Here is a 22,257-nt window from a genome sequence, read left to right as displayed (position 1 = left end):
TGAATATATTTTCAAATGTCATTTATTTCTGTGATGCAAAGCTGAATTTTCAGCATCTCCAGAGTCACATGACCCTTCAGAAATCATTAAATATGAGGATTAGATGCTCAAGAAACATTTATGATTATTATCAATGTTGAAAACTGTTTTTTTTTTTACAATTATTTGATGAATGGAAAGTTTAAAAGAACAGTTTTTATCTGAAATAGAAAGCTTTTGTAACATTGAACTACCATTCAAAGGTTTTGGGTCAGTAAGAATAATTTATTTTACCTTGTGCCTTTTTTTTTATTTTGTATTCTTTTATGTATTTTTTTTATTATTTATTTATTTTATTCCTGCGTAAAGTCAAACTCTGTGTTTATTCTAATGGAAGTGTCTTACCTTGTTGGTTGTTCCCTGTCTTAATATAAAAAAAAAGAACTGCAATATGTAAGATTTTTGCAGTAAAATATCAAACACCGCTAGGCCAGTGTTATATATTATGTTATATATATATATATATATGTACTCAACGGAACAAAATATATAACACTGGCCTAGTGGTTTTTGGATATTTTACTGAAAAAATGTTACATAGTGCTCCTTTAAATTGCTCAAACGTGACATTTATAATGTTACAAAAGATTATATTTAAATAAATGCTGTTCTTTTGAACTTTCTATTCATCAAAAAATCCTGAAAAAAATGTTTTACACAACTAATAATAATCATAAATGTCTCTTGAGCATCAAATCATAACATCAGAATGACTTCTGAAGGATCATGTGACACTGAAGATCCTGAAAATTCAGCTTTTCATCACAGAAATAAATTACATTTTAAAATTCATCAAATCGAAAAGAGTTATTTTACGTTTTAATAATATTTCACAATTTTTGTTTTGTATTTTTGATAAAATAAATGCATCGGTGAGCATAAGAGACTAAAAACATTACACATCAAAAACGTCTGAGTATGATGAACTGTTCTTGCAGAAATTAACCAAATTCCCAAGTCTACACTGAATAAAAATAAAAAACAAAATACAAATGTTGATATATCATGTAAAATCGCAATAACTGCATCATCTAAAAACTATCGGCCACACCTTATAAAACGATAATCTCCATGAATCTCATATGAAATGAACAGTAAAAGATTGTGCTTCAGTGAGAGAGCTCGACCTCTCGTCATCAAGTGCAGTTTAGCTGCCGAACTCTGAAGAGTGGGATGAAGAAGCTCCTCCTCTGGGTCTAGATGTGGGATGAAGAAGCTCCTCCTCTGGGTCTAGATGTGGGATGAAGAAGCTCCTCCTCTGGGTCTAGATGTGGGATGAAGAAGCTCCTCCTCTGGGTCTAGATGTGGGATGAAGAAGCTCCTCCTCTGGGTCTAGATGTGGGATGAAGAAGCTCCTCCTCTGGGTCTAGATGTGGGATGAAGAAGCTCCTCCTCTGGGTCTAGATGTGGGATGAAGAAGCTCCTCCTCTGGGTCTAGATGTGGGATGAAGAAGCTCCTCCTCTGGGTCTAGATGTGGGATGAAGAAGCTCCTCCTCTGGGTCTAGATGTGGGCCTCCAGCATCTCCAGGAAGAGTTTGTGCATGGGCACGCGTCCCTCGGTGTGCAGCCGGCTGAAGCAGCGCACCGCTCGATGGGCCGTCTGTCTGAGCAGAGGCAGGGTCATGAGGAGCCGGCCGGCCCGATGCGGTTCTGACGGACGCTGGCCGCTCTCCAGCTCCTGCAGGGCCTCATGGAGCCCGTCCTGGAAACACTGCACCGCGTCTGCACCCTCCACGTTCTCCGCATCTGGAGAGGAGACAATCAGCAAGGTCACACACACACACACACACACACACCATCCCATCGAGTGTTAACCCTCTGGGGGTCTTCTTTATGGGTCACACTCAGGGCCTTCGGGTCAAAAATGACCCGGAGGGCGGGATTAAGATAAAAAAAGATTTGAGTAAAATCAATGAAATATATTTTTGTTCAATAATATTTTGATGTTTTGAGATAATTTTATGATTAATAATTAATATTTATGCAATAATTATGAACCATTTTTTCCCATTGTATATAATAAAAAATGTATATATATATATATATTAGGGCTGTCAAAAGATTAATCGCATCCAAAATAAAAGTTTGTGTTTACATAATATATGTGTGTGTACTCTGTTAATTATTATTTATATATAAATACACACACAAGCATGTATATATTTAAGAAAAAAATATTATTTTTATATATAAAACATTTATATTTATATATATTATAGATTATATAAATGTATATACAGTATATACATGCAAATAATTCTTAAATATATATATGAACGTGTGTATTTATATATAAATAATTAATAGAGTACACACACATATATTATGTAAACACAAACTTTTATTTTGGATGCGATTAAAGGTGAACTATGTAGGATTTTTGCAGTAAAACATCCAGAAATCACTAGGCCAGTGTTATATATTTTGTTCAGTTGAGTACTTAGAATATCCCAAATGTTTTCAACTATTTGTTAATCGTGAGAAAATTGCTATTTTAACCAAGGAGCCGGGACGTGTGAGCTATGCGTTTGAGGGAGTCGCCTGTTGATTGCGTCATATCTGCGTCACCCTCGGTCTCCGGTTTTATTCAGTGAAACACTTTACTCTCACTGCATTGTGAACAAGTGTCATAGCAGCCGCCGAGCGAACATCATAACTTCCTTTTCATCACACTCAGATATATCTAATACGATAAACAGAGCTGCGTTAATACCTCACACTCAGCACTGGAGAAGAGGAAGTGCCGCCGGCAACCGTGTCATAATAAAAGTCCCGCCGGCGACTATAACATAATAACAGTCCCGCTCTTCAATCGCTCCAGCGGCCTTGCTCAGCTCCACAACACTCGCTCCTGCTCTGCTTCACTACAGTAATGTTAATAATCGCATCCATGAACATGATTTCTGCCCGAGTCCTATCCTGACTGTTTCCCATCGGCTGTGAGGTGAAGACCACATGTCCCGAGATTCTGTGCTCAAACGTGGCGTCATCAAACTACGTCTTTGTTTTGAACAGGCGACCTCTAGTGGACGGAAAAGTTACATAGTGTAGCTTTAATCGCGGTTAATCTTTTGACAGCCCTAATATATATAATTTTTTTTATTAAAGCTGTATTTCAAGTCAAGCCTAGGCCTCATGAAAGCAATTTTTTAAATGAGATCTGTGCCATCCGGTGGACACCTTGAGCATTTTCATCACACAATAGCACATTTTTACCACTATAGTGGATCTTGCGTTTTATAAAAAAATTAGGGCTGTCAAAAGATTAATCGCGATTAATCGCATCCAAAATAAAAGTTTGTGTTTACATAATATATGTGTGTGTGTACTCTATTAATTATTATTTATATATAAATACACACTCATTCATGTATATATTTAAGAAATATTTGCATGTATATACTGTATATACATTTATATAATCTATAATATATATAAATATAAATGTTTTATATATAAAAATAATATTTTTTTCTTAAATATATACATGCTTGTGTGTGTATTTATATATAAATAATAATTAACAGAGTACACACACATATATTATGTAAACACAAACTTTTATTTTGGATGCGATTAATCGCGGTTAATCTTTTGACTGCCCTAAAAAAAAGATTTGAGTAAAATCAATGAAATATATTTTTGTTCAATAATACTTTGATGTTTTGAGATAATTTTATGATTAATAATTAATATTTACGCAATAATTATGACCCATTTTTTCCCATTGAATATAATAAAAAAATTATATATATATATATATATATATATATATATATATATATATATATATATATATATATATATATATATATATATATATATATATATATATATATATATATATATATATATATATATATATTTTTTTTTTTTATTAAAGCTGTATTTCATTTTAGAGTCAAGTCTAGGCCTCATGAAAGCAATTTTTTAAATGAGATCTGTGCCATCCGGTGGACACATTGAGCATTTTCATCACGCAATAGCACATTTTTATGGATCTGGGCGTTTTATAAAATAAAAAATAAAAAACGTAGCTTCATCGGAATGGTCCGAAACTTGGTGACTTTATTGGTACTTGGTATATGAACACCCAAAAAATTGGGGACAGGATTTGAAAAGTCTAAGTGGTCGTAAAAAAATAGTCACACTCAGGACCTTCGGGTCAAAAATGACCCCCATAGGAAATGAATGGGAAATTATTTTTTTTGTGCATACAATCTACAAATCAGCCAGGATGCAGAAAAAATGACTGAACAGTGAAGGGGGGAATCTCTAAAACATCAAGAGTGCAAAACAGACAAAAAAACTCACATACACAAACACAAAAACACACGCACACACAAATTAACGCGTGCCATTCCAAAAGCTAATTGTGTTTTTGTGTGTGTTTTGCACTCTTGATGTTTTAGAGATCTTCACTGTTGAGTCCTGTTTTCTGCATCCTGGCTGATTTGTAGATTGTATGCAGAAAAAAACTCTGTATTTTCATATTTTTGCCAATTTCCCATTCATTTCCTATGGGGGTCATTTTTGACCCGAAGGTCCTGAGTGTGACTATTTTTTTACGACCACTTAGACTTTTCAAATCCTGTCCCCAATTTTGTTTGGGTGTTCATATACCAAGTACCAATAAAGTCACCAAGTTTCGGACCATTCCGATGAAGCTACGATTTTTAACATAAAAAAAAAAAAATTGGAACAGAAATGACGAAGAGCCCCAGAGGGTTAAACGCTCTTTTGTGTTGACTTAAAACCGCAGAGACTCCCATTGTTGATGCTTAATGGACATCTATGTGGCCAAGCTCTTCCGATTTTTCTGTGTCAAGAGCAGAAACAATAGTTCTCCCAGTGTGTCTGACTGGAACTGCCCTGTGGTCAGAGCTGGGAGACATGGCTAATGGTTTATTGATCAGAGCTCGACTGCTAGATCCATATTGATTGTTTTTTCTTGGCCTGTGAGACTAAAATGGGAGCTCAAATGAAGTAGAATCATATAATCCAGATATAGAGAGAGTTAAACAATCCCTGAACACAATTACTGAACACATAACCTCTGCATGCATCAACTACAGTCAAGAGCTCTGCGTTTATGCTTATATTTAACTTTATATACTTTATAATCGTGTGTATAACCTTTTGATCTAAAGACTTTGATTCAGTGCTTGAAATTAGTTTGTAAAATAATGTTATATTATGATGATTTTCTATTAATATATACATATATATATATATATATATATATATATATATATATATATATATATATATATATATATATATAATATATATATATATGACTATTATAATATGTATAATAATATAAATATTATAATAGTATAAGATAATGTTTGTGTATTTTTATATATAACAAAATAAAATATGACAATTGTATTATTCATTATATATAATTAGCTTTGTATAATATATATTTATATATATATATATAAAACATAATTCAATATAATACAATTATTAATTATTTATATTAATTATTTTGTTTAGCATAATAATATAACTAATATTTATATGTATTTATATATTATATAACATAATATAGCATTATTTTATTATTCATTATTTATATTTTTTCATTATTGTATATAATGTAATGAATATTTTTGTATTTTTATGTAACTCTATTGTATTATTCATTATCTATAATTAGATTTGTATTATAATATAATATTACAATATTACATTTCTATTAATATATGTATATGTAATATAATTATTTATTATTTATATTTATTACATTATATTCATTATTTAGTGTTGTAGATTATAATATGAATATATATATATATATATACATTTTATTTTTATTACTGATTATTATTATTATTCATTATAATTAGCTTAATTTATCATAACAGTATAACTAATATTTATGTATTTTTTATATATATAAAATGACATAATATAGCATTATTTTATTATTCATTATTTATATTATATTATATTCATTATTTCATTTTGTATAATAATATAATTCATATTTTCATATAACTTTATTGTATTATTCCTTATCTATAATTAGTTTTGCATTATAATATAACATTACAATAAACAAGTTCTATTAATATATGTATGTGAAATATAATTATTCATTATTTTTATTACATTGTTTATTATTTGGCTTTGTAGAATATTAAAATATATATGTATAAAATGTATAAATAAATGCTATTTTTTATTACTGATTATTATTATAAGTATTCGTTATCTATAATTAGCTTTTTATATTAAAATATTGAATTTCTATTTATATATGTATATGTAATATCATTATTAATTATTTATAATTTATTACATATTTATTATTTAGTGTTGTAGAATATTATATTAATGTATGTATATATATATATATATATATATATATATATATATATATATATGTATACAATTTATAAATACATTTTATTTGTATTATTCATTATCTATAATTAGCTTTGTATTATATGTTACAATATACAAGTTCTATTAATGTGTATGTGAAATATAATTCATTATTTATATTACATTATATTTATTATTTAGCTTTGTAGAATATTATTTTTAATTTATATTCTATTATTTGTATGTATAACATTTAATAATCCATTTGTATTTTATTACTGATTATTAATCTGACTCTACTCTTCATATTGGGATTATTAATCTGACTCTACTCTTCATATTGGGATTATTAATCTGACTCTACTCTTCATATTGAGATTATTAATCTGACTCTACTCTTCATATTGGGATTATTAATCTGACTCTACTCTTCATATTGGGATTATTAAAATGACTCTACTCTTCAAATTGGGATTATTAAAATGACTCTACTCTTCATATTGGGATTATTAAAATGACTCTACTCTTCATATTGGGATTATTAATCTGACTCTACTCTTCATATTGTGATTATTAATCTGACTCTACTCTTCATATTGGGATTATTAATCTGACTCTACTCTCTTAATATTGGGATTATTAAAATGACTCTACTCTTCATATTGGGATTATTAATCTGACTCTACTCTTCATATTGGGATTATTAAACTGACTCTACTCTTCATATTGGGATTATTAATCTGACTCTACTTTTCATATTGGGATTATTAATCTGACTCTACTCTTCAAATTGGGATTATTAAAATGACTCTACTCTTCATATTGGGATTATTAAACTGACTCTACTCTTCATATTGGGATTATTAATCTGACTCTACTCTTCATATTGGGATTATTAATCTGACTCTACTCTTCATATTGGGATTATTAATCTGACTCTACTCTTCATATTGGGATTATTAAACTGACTCTACTCTTCATATTGGGATTATTAATCTGACTCTACTCTTCATATTGGGATTATTAATCTGACTCTACTCTTCATATTGGGATTATTAATCTGACTCTACTCTTCATATTGGGATTATTAAACTGACTCTACTCTTCATATTGGGATTATTAATCTGACTCTTCTCTTCATATTGGGATTATTAATCTGACTCTACTCTTCATATTGGGATTATTAATCTTACTCTACTCTTCATATTGGGATTATTAATCTGACTCTACTCTCTTAATATTGGGATTATTAAAATGACTCTACTCTTCATATTGGGATTATTAATCTGACTCTACTCTTCATATTGGGATTATTAAACTGACTCTACTCTTCATATTGGGATTATTAATCTGACTCTACTCTTCATATTGGGATTATTAAAATGACTCTACTCTTCATATTGGGATTATTAATCTGACTCTACTCTTCATATTGGGATTATTAAAATGTCTCTACTCTTCATATTGGGATTATTAATCTGACTCTACTCTTCATATTGAGATTATTAATCTGACTCTACTCTTCATATTGAGATTATTAATCTGACTCTACTCTTCATATTGGGATTATTAAAATGACTCTACTCTTCATATTGAGATTATTAATCTGACTCTACTCTTCATATTGAGATTATTAATCTGACTCTACTCTTCATATTGGGATTATTAAAATGACTCTACTCTTCATATTGGGATTATTAAAATGACTCTACTCTTCATATTGAGATTATTAATCTGACTCTACTCTTCATATTGGGATTATTAATCTGACTCTACTCTTCATATTGGGATTATTAATCTGACTCTACTCTTCATATTGGGAGTAGCTGTTGAAGCGTATGAGTTATTATGGTATGTACCGGAGTTGGCCAGAGTCATGGCTTTGAGAGTGAGCATCTCCTCCTGGTTCAGGCCCATCTGCTGGTATTTGGAGGTGAGATGTCTGAGAGCCGTGTGGAGATCCAGCAGGCCCGCGGCTCGGCTCTGGCTCTCGTTCAGTCGCAGGTTCTCTGCGAACAGCAGCTCGTCGGCCGAGCCCTGAGATCTCCACACCACATTCAGCACCAGCGTCTCCATCCAGCCGCTCTGGAGCAGAGCCATCTGATCCACCAGAGAGAGCCCCGCGAAACCTGCAGGACCAGAACCAGTCAGAGCCGTGTTTCTGTGGATACACAAATACCTCAAAAACAGCTCCTGATGTGCACCTGGAATGTGTTTCGCCCAGCCAATCATAACCAGGAGCTCCCTGTTTAAAAGGTCACATAAGGTCAGCAGCGTTTTAAGGTCACTGTCAGGGGTCGAGGGGTCAGGAGCGGCTCGCAGTGGGGTGGGTTCAGACACCAGCAGCTGAGAGATCACTTTGTTTCCTGGAAAGGAACAGATGATGCTTTATTGGGGTAAATCCTCAACCGCACATAATCCACTGACCACAGGTCATTCTGTATTTTTGTCACTTTTAGATAAACTTTTGCTGATAATTTACTCTCCCCCATGTCATCCAAGATGTCCATGTCTTTCTTTCTGCAGTCGAAAATAAATTACGTTTTTTGATGAAAACTTTCCAGGATTTTTCTCCATATAATGGACTTCAATGGGCTCCAAACGGTTCAAGGTCCAAATGACAGTTTCAGTGCAGCTTCAAAGGGCTTTAAACGACACCAGATGATGAATAAGGGTCTTATCTAGCCAAACCATCAGCTTCTGTGAGAAACCCAGCAGTATTTATGCTATTATTTTACCTCTTATCAGACGAGCGTGATCATCTCTGAGCTCCGCCATAACTTCCGCTAAGTGAGGTCAAATACGAGCGTGGTCATAGATGTATACGTAGATGCCTCATTAGCGCTTGCACGGATCAGTAGAATAAGGCATCTACTATCGATATATCTATGACCACGCTCGTATTTGACCTCACTAAGCGGAAGTTATGGCGGAGCTCAGAGATGAACACGTTCGTCTGATAAGAGGTAAAATAATAGCATAAATACTGCTGGGTTTCTCACAGAAGCTGATGGTTTGGCTAGATAAGACCCTTATTCATCATCTGGTGTCGTTTAAAGCCCTTTTAAGCTGCACTGAAACTGTCATTTGGACCTTTAACCGTTTGGAGCCCATTGAAGTCCATTATATGGAGAAAAATCCTGGAAAGTTTTCATCAAAAAACGTAATTTCTTTTCGACTGCAGAAAGAAAGACATGGACATCTTGGATGACATGGGGTGAGTAAATTATTAGCAAAAGTTTATCTAAAAGTGAACTAATCCTTTAAAGATGTAGGCTATGTGTGCGACTCACTGATTGGTTTGCTGGGATGTGCGTAAGGTGTTTTGGTGAAGAGAGAAAGTGCTGACTCCGCCCGGCGCTTGTACTTCTGTCGCCCTCCTCTTACGCGGTCCATGCGCACACCTTAACAGGTACACGGAAAACAACATGTTACTTTAAGGCCGTTGAATGCTTGAATCTGATTGGCTGATGAACGTTTCCCAATTTTTTTTCTGGGAAACGCACAGCGGACGTAGTTCCAGGCAGCTCTTGACCGCATTACAGTTCCATATCACTCCGCCAAATGATTTCAGTTATTTCAAATGTCTTTACCATAGATATCCATAATAAAGGCTAGATGTCTTACGGCCGAGTCTCTAACGTTATCACCGGCGGCCATCTTGTCACAGGCAGGGCTCTGTGTCTCCTGATGATCTGCACGAACACAAATACTCTTATCTCACTGAAATCTTGACGGATTTACAAATGGTTTCTTACAAACGTTATTAATGTGGCTATAATTATGGATGCTTGAACAAATAAGTATGCAGTGTCATAACTACATCTCTGACGTTTATAACAAACCAAACAGTTTGAAAATCGGGCAAGTTATGGTTATTTAAAAAGTGTAAGCACCAGGGCTCCGAACCGGTTCAAGGAACAAAAACGAAAACCAGAAACGAATGAAATTTTAAGAGGAACAAAAACGAAATCAAAATCAAAATCAATTTGAATCGTTCTGAACAGAAACGCTGAGGTCTACAATGAAAGCGCAGGTATTGGAGGACATTCTTTTCGAATGTTTAAATAAGCAGTACAGACTTTAAGCTCAAATAGTCTGATTTAGGCTAGTTTGTGGATTCCGTTTAAGCCTATCCAAGTAGGCTACTCGCATCTATCAAACATTTGTCCTATAGTCTTTCAGATTGCCAATACAGGACAGGTCAGTGTTTTCTATATAGACGGCTGATGCTTCGTATTAAATGGTATGTTATATTGCATTAAATGATCAAGCTTTATTAGCTGACTGAATTTGATTATGTGATGCAAGGACGTGTTGCAGTGTTTGCTTTGAAATTAGCAGTTGACGGTGCATTAAAAGAGCAATGGTTATCCAGTTTATTTATTCTTTATTCATTCAATTTATTTTTAAAACAAGTCGTGTTGAAAAAAAAGTTATGTACAAAGAATGTTATCCCTCTTCTGAAAAGAATTAGGCATATAGAGGCCACTTTCCACTCCATTAAAACAGGTCAATATTTGTCCCGCTGTTTATGCTTTGTAATTAATGCATGTATTTCTGTTGTGGTTTTAAAAATGTTATGAAATAAATATTCAAGTTGAATTACCATGCGTTATGTTATTATTGAGTGAAAATAAGTCTATTAATACATATTTGTTTAAAGTATAGGCTAAATTAAAATAATGTTATTAACCGGTATTTTTTTAAATCAAAACGTTTTCGGAACAGTAATGTTTATTGAGGAACGCAAAAACGGAAACGCTAAAATATCGATTCTGCTCGGAGTGAACCGATTGATATTTATTTCCGTTTTTAAGCCCTGATAAGCACCTATGAAAACAATGTTACGAGTGAGCGAGCTGACTGTGACAAAATGGCCGCCAGCTGCGGACGTCGATCTCCATTGGCCAGCAGCGCGGACGAGACATCTAGCCTTTATTATGGATATCTATGGTCTTTACAGCCTACAGCAGCAAATAATCAAAACCCACAACGACACTGACCAATCAAATAAATATAGTAAACAATAAGATAAAAAGGACACATTATTTACATGTTTTAGTCCATCTCACTACAGTGGTTCTACAATAACTTTATGAAGCGACGAGAATAGTTTTTGTGCGCAAAAAAACCCTAAATAACGACTTATATAGTGATGACAGATTTCATTTCATTTATGCATTTCAAAACACGGCACAACATTTGACACGCGATCCGAATCATGAATCGACTCGCTGATTCATAACGCTCTGAAGCTTCATGATGCCGTGTTTTGAAATCTGTCATCACTATATAAGTCGTTATTTAGGGTTTTTTTGCGCACAAAAACTATTCTCGTCGCTTCATAAAGTAGTGAGATGGACTTTGTAACGACGTCTTTAGTGCCTTTTAAGGGTCTTGAGAGTGTAAAGTGCATTGTGCCAATGGAGGCCTTTCAGAGCCATCAGATTTACACTAAAATATCTTCATTTGTGTTCTGAAGATGAACGGACATGAGGGTAAGTAATTAATGACAGAATTTTCATTTTTGGGTGAACTAACCCTTTAAGGCATTACCCATGCAAAGCAAACATCTGAAGATGGAATTAAAGTCATGGCATAGTAAGATCTGGGTAGGGACAGGAACTCACCCTCTCTCATCATGCCGGCACGCAGGCACTTCTGGAAACGGCAGGCTTGGCATGACTTCCTCCGTCTCTTGGTGATCTCGCAGTCATTCACCACAGGACAACTGTACTCAATGTTTCCTGAAACACCAACACATCAAACTCCATTCACAATGTGCTTAGCCCGCTCATACTCGCACATGCTACTTCTACAGAAAACTGCTTCTCGTCCAGACAAGTCGTATTAAAAAGCCTGGCTCAGTTATCTGCACTCCAGAGAGCTAAGTGAGATATATCTCCCATATTTGTTTAATCAAACATAACGTTCCACGCTTCACAAGCTGAGCTTTCACACAGAAATCCATAGGCAGTCCAGACAGAGTTCAACTATTGATTTGCACCGCCTCATAATTTAATAATCATAGCAAGAGGTAGAAAGTTTGTGCTTTCCCAGAGGCGAGTGTATTGACGACTGGTCAACACCCATTAATGCCCGGAGAAGCAAATCCTGCATTTTTTCCCCCATTTCCACAGTTAACCGTGATCAATAGATTTCTGTAAAACACAACGCTGGACAAGACTCTGTGTGATTAGAGCATCCATTATGGGATTGAACACTTTATCAATATATTGATATGTTAACACACACTGCTTACACTTGTGCTCGGTCTGCCCAAGGCCAAAGCCAATAAAAATGCTCCATCTGTCAGAAACCTAATTATAGTATATATACATATATACAGTCAAACCAAAAGTGATTCAGACACAGATGTAATGTTTACTAGTGTGTGAGGACACTATAGTTCATTTCTGTAAGTGAGGAGAGCAAAATAGAGTCAACTGTGACATATTATACCCAAATATCCTTCATACAGTGAAGGACCAAAATGATTCTGACACTTTGACCTGAGCATGTTTTGCTGAAGTGTTTTTTCTTTAATTGCAAATGCGACCTTTGACCCCACAGACTGAACAAAATGAAGCATTGCTTGGTGATTACTTTTAAATACTTTATAAAAATACCAGTGGCTAATTATTAATCATTGGCAACAGTTCTATCATCATTTTAACGCAGTATTATTTGATAACACTTTATTTTACAGTATCATTGTTACATATGTTACATGTACTTACTATAGTAGTTCTATAGTTGCTATGAAGTATAGAACTTCAATTAAGTGCAACCCTTTACTTTAAGGTGCTGTGTTACAGTGTAATTATGCATTTAAGTACTGAGTAATATTAACTAACTACATGTCCTTACTATAGGGTTATGGTTAGGATTTGGGTTTGGTTGAGGGTTAGTTGCATTTAATTATGCATATTGTACTGTTACTACTATAGTAAGTACATGTAACATAAAAGGACTAATATAAAATGTTACTAAATTAAGTGTAACCCTTTATTTTAATGTGTTCGTGTTACAGTGCAATTATGCATTTAAGTACTGAGTATGCTAATATCAATTAATTACACATATTGCTATAGGGTTTGGTTGAGGGTTAGTTGCATGTAATTATGCATAATTTACTGTTACTACTATGGGAAGTACATGTAACATAAAAGGACACTGTCAAATTAAGTGTAACCCTTTATTTTAAGGTGTCCGTGTTACAGTGTAACTATGGATTTAAATACTGAGTAATATTAACTAACAACATGTACTTACTATAGGGTTAGAGTTAGGATTTGGGTTTGGTTGAGGGGTTAGTTACATATAATTATGCATATTTTACTGTTAAAAGGACTACAATAAAATGTTACTAAATTAAGTGTAACCCTTTATTTTAATGTGTTTGTGTTACAGTGCAATTATGCATTTAAGTACTGAATAATAATAATTAACTACATGTACTTACAACAGGTTATGGTTTGGGTTTGGTTGAGGGTTAGTTGCGTAATTATGCATATTGTACTGTTACTACTAAAGTAAGTACATGTAACATAAAAGGACTAAAATAAAATGTTACTAAATTAAGTGTAACCCTTTTTTAATGTGTTCGTGTTACAGTGCAATTATACATTTAAGTACTGAGTAGGTTAATATCAATTAACTACACATATTGCTGTAGGATTAGGGTTTGGTTGAGGGTTAGTTGCATGTAATTATGCATAATTAACACTATGGTAAGTACATGTAACATATAAGGACACTGTAAAATTAAGTGTAACCCTTTATTTTAAGGTGTCTGTGTTACAGTGTAACTATGCACTTAAGTACTGAGTAATATTAATTACACATACTTACTATAGAGTAGTGGTTAGGATTGATTTGGTTGCATGTAATTATGCATACTTTATAGTTACTATTATAGTAAGGACACTGTAAAATAAAGTGTTACCCCATCCATCCTAAATAAGCCAACCCCTGTCACATGTATTGATGAAGTCTTCTGAGGTGCTTTGATTAACAGCACACTGAGTCTTCACACACAAATCAATGTCAGACAGATAGTTAGCTCGTGTGATATTGATCATTGCAGTCATTAACACCATAAGCCCCTCTCTCACACACTCATTTTCATTATGCATGCTCATGTAAGTTTGCATTATTCTTATGAATATAGTAATAATGATGTTTTGTGGTGGCAATGCTCACCTTGAATGGTTCTTTTGAAGAAGGCCTTGCACGCCTCACAGGACGCGACGCCGTAGTGGTAGCCGGACGCGAAGTCTCCGCACACCAGACACAGGCGCTTCGGCCCGGGGTTCAGCGAGGGGATGTAGTCGCAGCTGAGGAGGGAGTCCGGGTGGAAGAGAGCCGGGGCGCTGCTGCTCGAGATGGAGCTGGAGCTGACGGGGGAGTCCGGGTTCAGAGACGGGTTCCGGGAGAACACGCTGTACCCGCTGCTGTCCGACGTGCTGCCGGGGCTGAACGGGGTCGCGCTGCTGTCCAGGCCGAACGAGGGGCTCAGCGGGTCGGCTTTGACCGGCGCATCGGTCGGGGACGGTGGGTCATCGGAGATGGACGGATCCAAAAGGCTGATAAGGATGGAGTGAGTTTAAAGTGTTAGTTTGTAACTACATATAAGTTACATGTCGTTTCTATTGCTAATTATTACTGTAAATGATGCATACTTGCATGCAACTAACCTTAAACCAACCAGCATGTAGTTAATTCATATTACTTGCAATTACACTGTAACAAGGACACCTTAAAATAAAGTGTAACTCTACATTTATAATGAAATAAGAGGCTAACAATATTGGTTACACTTTATTTGACAGTGTCCTTGTTACACGTTACATGTAGTTACTCTAGTAATAACTATAAATTACATGCAACTAACACTACAACAAACATATTACTAACTAACCATGACCCTATAGTAAGTACACTTAGTTAATTAATATTACTCAGTACTTACATGTATATAATTACAATGTAACAAGGACACGGTTACACAGGTAATTCTACATTTAAGTACTGAGTAATATTAATTAACTAGAGTTAACTATGTGTACTTACTATAGGGTTACGTTTAGAGTTAATTGTACATAATTATGCATAATGTGTAGTTATTACTACAGTACTACTACATGTAACATGTTATAAGGACACTAAAATAAAGTGTTACTTAATAAAGTGTAGCCAAAACACTTTATTAGTCATTAAATATCATGACACACACACACACACACTTTGAATTTAAGTTATTAGGCTATGAAGTATTAGAGCAAAATTGTGTCAAAACATGCATAAAGGACAAATTCTAGTTAGTACAAAATTATTAGAAATGAATTATTGCACACATGCTTACAAAATATTATCATGTCAGTATACAGTTAAGATGCATTTCATAGGAAATAATCATCATAAGCATTGCATAGTGATTGTATGATACCTAATGATAAATAAAACAGTCCATTATATGACACACCACAAACATTTCAGCGCATTTTAAAGTTAAATCAAACAGTTGCAAAAGTTACAGCATGCACACGTTAATTTCACTTCTTAAAACTCTATTACTATGAACATTATGAAAAGAAAAATATGCAAATGTAACTTAATTCATGCTGAGATTATGGTGGCATGGTTACTGTGAAGTTAATGCACGTAAACAAAGTGAAATGTTTTCTGCGGTGCAGCCGGTATAACAAGAGACCCGTCGGTTGGGAAACAATGATGGTCCTACACTTACTTGTGCTGGTTTAGAAACTGGAAGTTCTCACTCAGGCAAAACTCCTTCAGGTCCATAACTATTTTCCCCAGGGATTCGGCGTTAGAAAGGTCTGCGAGCGAGAGCTGAACGGGATGAAGACGGAGGGAGACTGAGCAGGTTTATTTAAGTGATGCTCAGGATGGGCGGAGTCAGGCTGTGTAATCCAGATGCATGCTGATTAAAACCCTATTGATGGGTTCTCATAACTGACAGGTCAAATCCTCAAAAACGACAAGCAGGCCAACTGCAAATCACTCGATCAAGGCCAGTCGTTCCGTGAAACAACATCTTTACAGAATGTTATTTACATACAATCATCAAAGCAGTGATTGCACATTTTCATCATTTTTAGGCTACTTCAGTTTTCAGATGCTCTTTTACACACTGTTGTATGTAAATACGTATAAAGACATTCCTTATCTGCAGTTGGCTTGAACACCAACAAACCACTCCCGCAACATCAAGTCTGCTTCATTTCCTTGTTTCCACTGTTGACCCTCAAAACAGCCGCCAATTTGAGCTCTCTGGACTGGAATTACAGGATCTCGTCCAATCAGACGCCGCTTGATTATTGATTGAGTTCAGTCCATGTCAGTGTAAAGTTAAAGAGAGTTAAAATGCTAATTCAGCTTCTACAGTAAAACCTTTTAGTTAAGCAACACTTAACATGTAGTTACTATAACTATAAATGATGCATACTTACATGCAACTCACCCAAATCCTTACTCTATTGTACGCACATGTTGTTCATTATTATTACTCAGTATATTAATAACAATAAAGGGTTACATTTAATTTTAAGGTGTCATTGTTACAGTGTAATTATATATTTAAGTACTGAGTAATAATAATTAACAACATGTGCTTACTATAGAGTTAGGATTTGTGTAAGTTGCATGTAATTATGCATAATTTGTAGTTATTACTACAGTAACTACATGTAACAAGGACACAGTAAAATAAAGTGTTACCGTACTGAGTAATAATAATTAAAAACATGTGCTTACTATATAATTAGGGCTAGGGTTTGGTTAGTTGCATGTTATTATGCATAATTTACTGTTATTAGTAGAGTAAGTACATGTTACATGTGTAACAAAGACACTGTAAAATAGCAAATAAAGTGTAACCATTTTTTACATGGTAAATCAATAGTTTACACACTTTACAATTAACATTAGTTAATGCATATGCTTAACAATAAGCAATGTATTTTTTTACATCGTTTATTAATATTTTTAATGTTAGTTAATAAGTTCCTAGTTCATGTTAGTTCGCAGTGGATTAACTAATGATCAGGGTTATCTTATCTAAAGCTGAATTAAAACATTCAAATATATAAATATCAGTTGACATTTGAAGTTAAAAATATTAACTGGAAATACATACAAACTAAAACGTCCTAAAATGAACACAAAATATTAAAATAATAATAATAAAATGACAAAGGCACAACAAAATGACTAAAAATAAACTAAAATTAATATATAATAAACAATAATTCAAAATATTAATAAAACTACAATGTCTAATGTTGATTTAAAAAAAATATTATTAAATATCAAAATTAACATTAATACTGTTGTGCATTATTAGTAACTCATTTTAACAAGTGAAACCTTATTGTAAAGCTGAAAGTCAATCGATCTGTCATTGGTAAATCCAAACAAATGCTGCACTCTTAAAAAAAAAAAAGAGTAAACATTTTGGCCGTCACTAGGGTGGGACCCTTAAGGGTACATTTTTGTCCCTGTAAGTCAGGGGTCGGCAAGTTCAGTCCTAGAGAGCTGATGTCCTGCAGAGTTTAGCTCCAACCCTTCTAACCCAACACAGTATAAAAATCATGGCTCCCAGCATGCATTGCAGCATTAAGTATGTCACCATTGTTGAGATTCATATGCTGATTCTTGATATCTGTGCGTCTAAACTTTTCCCCCTAGAATGTATTTAAATTCAGAATTCAGAATGTCTGATCTGTGGCAAGTAAAGTATTGTTGGTGAATATTATTTATTAACATTATTTTAGTCCCAAAAAAAATTTCATGATAATTTCTGTTTATGGTTTCTTTTGATTTGAACAGATGATGTGGTTTGTTTACATTGTAACAAAAACCACAAACTCACATAAAAAGCCAAGAGTCAAACTGCCCAACTAAATGAAACACTGATCTCCATAATGGTGACTCATTCAGTAAAACATCAACATCTAAACCTCTGTTAATTCTCAATTAGAGCTTCTATAGACGTCTTTCAGGGTTGGAGCCAAACTGGGGGCCGAACTTTCCCTGCTCTAAGTGAGGAAAACAATGGTGTAATTGTACCCTAAGGTGCCAATTGTGTACCTTTAAAGGTACAGTTATACTGCCCAAGGAACAAAATTGTACCTGCACTGTACCTTTTTTTCTGAGAGTGTGTGACTCTGTCGAGTGTGTATTTCTGCAGATGTGCGTGTGTGTTTGAGTGCCGAGAGTGTGTGTGCGGCTGTGGGATGTTACTTCAGTCAGTAGGTCAGGATTTGTGGCGATTACAGATCTGGCCATGATGCTGTAAAAGTGCTGAGCTCCAGTGTTCAGATGCACTCACCTGACCCACTGTCTCACTGTGATGCAACACACACACGTCTACATTCGTACATGCGACACTTCTTCATCAAGAGATTTTCTAGGAGTGTCAGTACTATGATATACACATGATATTATCAGCACAGTTTCAGTGAAGAGTTGAATGAAAGCTGACGATCGTGTCCTCAGAGGCACTTGACCAGTGTTTGATTAGAAACCTAGAAATAATGCTGTGATAATGCTTGCAATGTGCTAAATCATGCTAGAATGCGTGCATTATTTCACATATTGTGTTAAAACCAAGTGTGCCGCACATGTCCTGAAAATGTGCAAAATGAAACACCCCACAAGAGCTGCAGTTTTGGAGATGCTCTGTCCCAGTCGTCTAGCCGTCACAATCTGGCCCTTGTCAAACTCGCTCAAATCCTTACGCTTGCCCACTTTTTCCTGCTTCTAACACATCAACTCTGAGGACAAAATGTTCACTTGCTTCCTAATATATCCCACCCACTAACAGGAGATGAAGAGATCATCAGTGTTATTCACTTCACTGGTCATAATGTTATGCCTGATTGGTGTATATGTATTTCTGTGTTTACTACCTTACTAACTAATAATAAGCAGTCATTAGAAGTTCATTGAGGCAAAAGTTGTAGTTAATAATAATTAGTTATTCGCGAGAACCGTAAATAAAAGTGTGATCAAATAATATGAATATTATAAATATTTTTGAATAATGACCACTGTCCAGGGCAACAATGTATCACTGACCATTGATCTGGGAAACCTGCTTTATAGTTAATATAGTTAAGGACAATGAAAACTTTCATCATGGTAACATTTTATTTCACAGTGTCGTTGTTACTCATATTACATAACTATAAATTATGCATAATTACATGCAACTAATCCTAAGCCAAACACCATTCCTCTCCATAACCCTATAGTAAGTGCATGAATTTAAAGACCCCCTGTGGGGGGAAAATCAAGTTTTTAATGTTGTTTATATGTCTATGTGGTGTTTTTAATATGCTTTCAGACAAACCATGTGCACATTCATGAGTCAACACCATTGCTGAGTATTTTCTCTTTAAAACTGAACCAAAGACAGTCTTGAAATCACAAACTACCTTTACCAATCACGTCAACAAGTGGGTCTCTGAGCTGGTGTGAGGGATTGGGGGCGGGGCTAATTTGCATATTCATAGAACTGCATACACTAAACGAGGCAAGGCTGTAGAGTTACATTCAAGCTATTTTTTTTCAAGGAAAAACCCCTTAACTGTCACCCCCCTTTTTGAGAATACACATGAAAATGCACTGTCCAAACTTAAAGGGCTGTAATTCAAGAATGCCTTGTTTTAAAGCAGATACTCTGCAGATTATTGCTGAAGTGAAAGCAATTCAAAATATGAAAGTATGAAAAAGTTATGGAAGTTTAAATTTACTGTAAATAAAGAATACTGTACTAAATATTTTTTATTTTGTATAAAATATATATTTCACAAAAATGTTTTAATCTAAATTTACTATAAAATCAAAGTCATATGTCTATCCTAGTTGTGTTCCAAATTCGAAGTTGATATCACAAAAATTGAAGTTCCCATGAGATTGTTTAGGCGCTGTACCAAAAATAGCCACCGGGTGTCATTGAAATTCCATTGATTGTTTTTTTTATGCATTTTCCTGTAAATTTCTGTCCAAATGTCACTTCCATCACAAAACAGTCACCAAATATGGACCCTTGAGACTCAGACCTTTCCGACGATATGTGTTTTGTCAAGATTGGAAAAGATTTTGATTATAAAGTAGTTCAAATAAATTTAGTAATACGAAACATGACAGCGCCCACTAGGGGAGGAGCCCGCTAGAAGAATTTAAAGTACCATTTCCATGGTAACGCAACGTCCAATTTCAAAACAGGTTTCACAGGATGAATTTTGAGTTCGTAAGCTTTCGAATGATACCTAATTTATGATAATTACTAAAATATATGATACGAAAAAAAGGTGATCAAAAAAACAGTGCCAGGCGTCCCGCCAACAGTTGAGAGGTTTTAAATGTCATTTTGGTGATCAATTAAATTTTTTAAAATGGATTTAATGGATATAATTATTGTCTACAGGGAGGCTTTAATGGGATAGTTCACCTAAAACTGAAAATACATCAATTTACTCGCCCTCAAGCCATCCTAGTTGTGTATGACTTTCTTCTTTCAGCCGAACACAATCAGAGTTAAATCACAGATAATGGGAGTGAATGGCGGTTGAGATTATGAAGCCCATAAGAGTTCATCCATACGCTCTAGTGGGTTAATAAAGGCCTTCTGAACAGAAGCCACGCGTTTGTGTATAAAAAATATTCATATTTATAACTTTATAAACAACATAAATAACTAGTTTCCGACAGTCGGCCGTACACATCGATTAGAGGGCAAAAGAGTGACCTCTGACCTGACGCATGGCGTATTGATGAACACGGAAGTGCGGAGGATAGAGCAAAACAAAACACCGGGCAAAAAATGGACTAAACCAGCAATTGGGTTGTTTTAACCCAGCAATTGGGTTGTTTTAACCCAGCGATTGGGTTGTTTTAAACCAGCAATTGGGTTGTTTTAACCCAGCGATTGGGTTGTTTTAAACCAGCAATTGGGTTGTTTTAAACTAGCAATTGGGTTGTTTTAACCCAGTGATTGGGTTGTTTTAACCCAGTGATTGGGTTGTTTTAACCCAGTGATTGGGTTGTTTTAACCCAGTGATTGGGTTGTTTTAACCCAGTGATTGGGTTTTTTAACCCAGCGATTGGGTTGTTTTAACCCAGCGATTGGGTTGTTTTAAACCAGCAATTGGGTTGTTTTAACCCAGCGATTGGGTTGTTTTAACCCAGCGATTGGGTTGTTTTAAACCAGCAATTGGGTTGTTTTAACCCAGCGATTGGGTTGTTTTAAACCAGCAATTGGGTTGTTTTAACCCAGCGATTGGGTTGTTTTAACCCAGCGATTGGGTTGTTTTAAACCAGCGATTGGGTTGTTTTAACCCAGCGATTGGGTTGTTTTAACCCAGTGATTGGGTTGTTTTAAACCAGCGATTGGGTTGTTTTAACCCAGCGATTGGGTTGTTTTAAACCAGCAATTGGGTTGTTTTAACCCAGCGATTGGGTTGTTTTATCCCAGTGATTGGGTTTTTTAACCCAGCGATTGGGTTGTTTTAACCCAGCGATTGGGTTGTTTTAACCCAGCGATTGGGTTGTTTTAACCCAGCGATTGGGTTGTTTTAACTCAGCGATTGGGTTGTTTTAAACCAGCGATTGGGTTGTTTTAACCCAGCGATTGGGTTGTTTTAAACCAGCAATTGGCTTGTTTTAACCCAGCGATTGGGTTGTTTTAACCCAGCGATTGGGTTGTTTTAAACCAGCGATTGGGTTGTTTTAACCCAGCGATTGGGTTGTTTTAACCCAGCGATTGGGTTGTTTTAACCCAGCAATTGGGTTGTTTTAACCCAGCGATTGGGTTGTTTTAACCCAGCAATTGGGTTGTTTTAACC

General features: G+C 34.8%; 1 protein-coding gene across 1 annotated transcript; it reads right to left on the bottom strand.

Moving 5' to 3' along the window:
- Window positions 1-774: 774 nt before the first annotated feature.
- esrrd (estrogen-related receptor delta) lies at window positions 775-16,248 on the bottom strand. Its single transcript, XM_079824817.1, has 7 exons — window positions 16,134-16,248; window positions 14,588-14,970; window positions 12,013-12,129; window positions 9,673-9,783; window positions 8,584-8,745; window positions 8,239-8,508; window positions 775-1,786 (listed from the first exon to the last, which is right to left on the bottom strand). The coding sequence occupies exons 1-7, from the start codon at window positions 16,187-16,189 to the stop codon at window positions 1,542-1,544; spliced, it is 1,344 nt and encodes a 447-aa protein (XP_079680943.1). The 5' UTR covers window positions 16,190-16,248; the 3' UTR covers window positions 775-1,541.
- Between the last annotated feature and the right edge of the window lie 6,009 nt (window positions 16,249-22,257).

Source organism: Gobio gobio (assembly GCF_949357685.1).
Source record: "Gobio gobio genome assembly, chromosome: 9".
NCBI lineage: Eukaryota > Metazoa > Chordata > Actinopteri > Cypriniformes > Gobionidae > Gobio > Gobio gobio.
The sequence above is the reverse complement of the archived record's forward strand: the minus strand, read 5'-3'. Positions and strand labels throughout refer to the sequence as shown.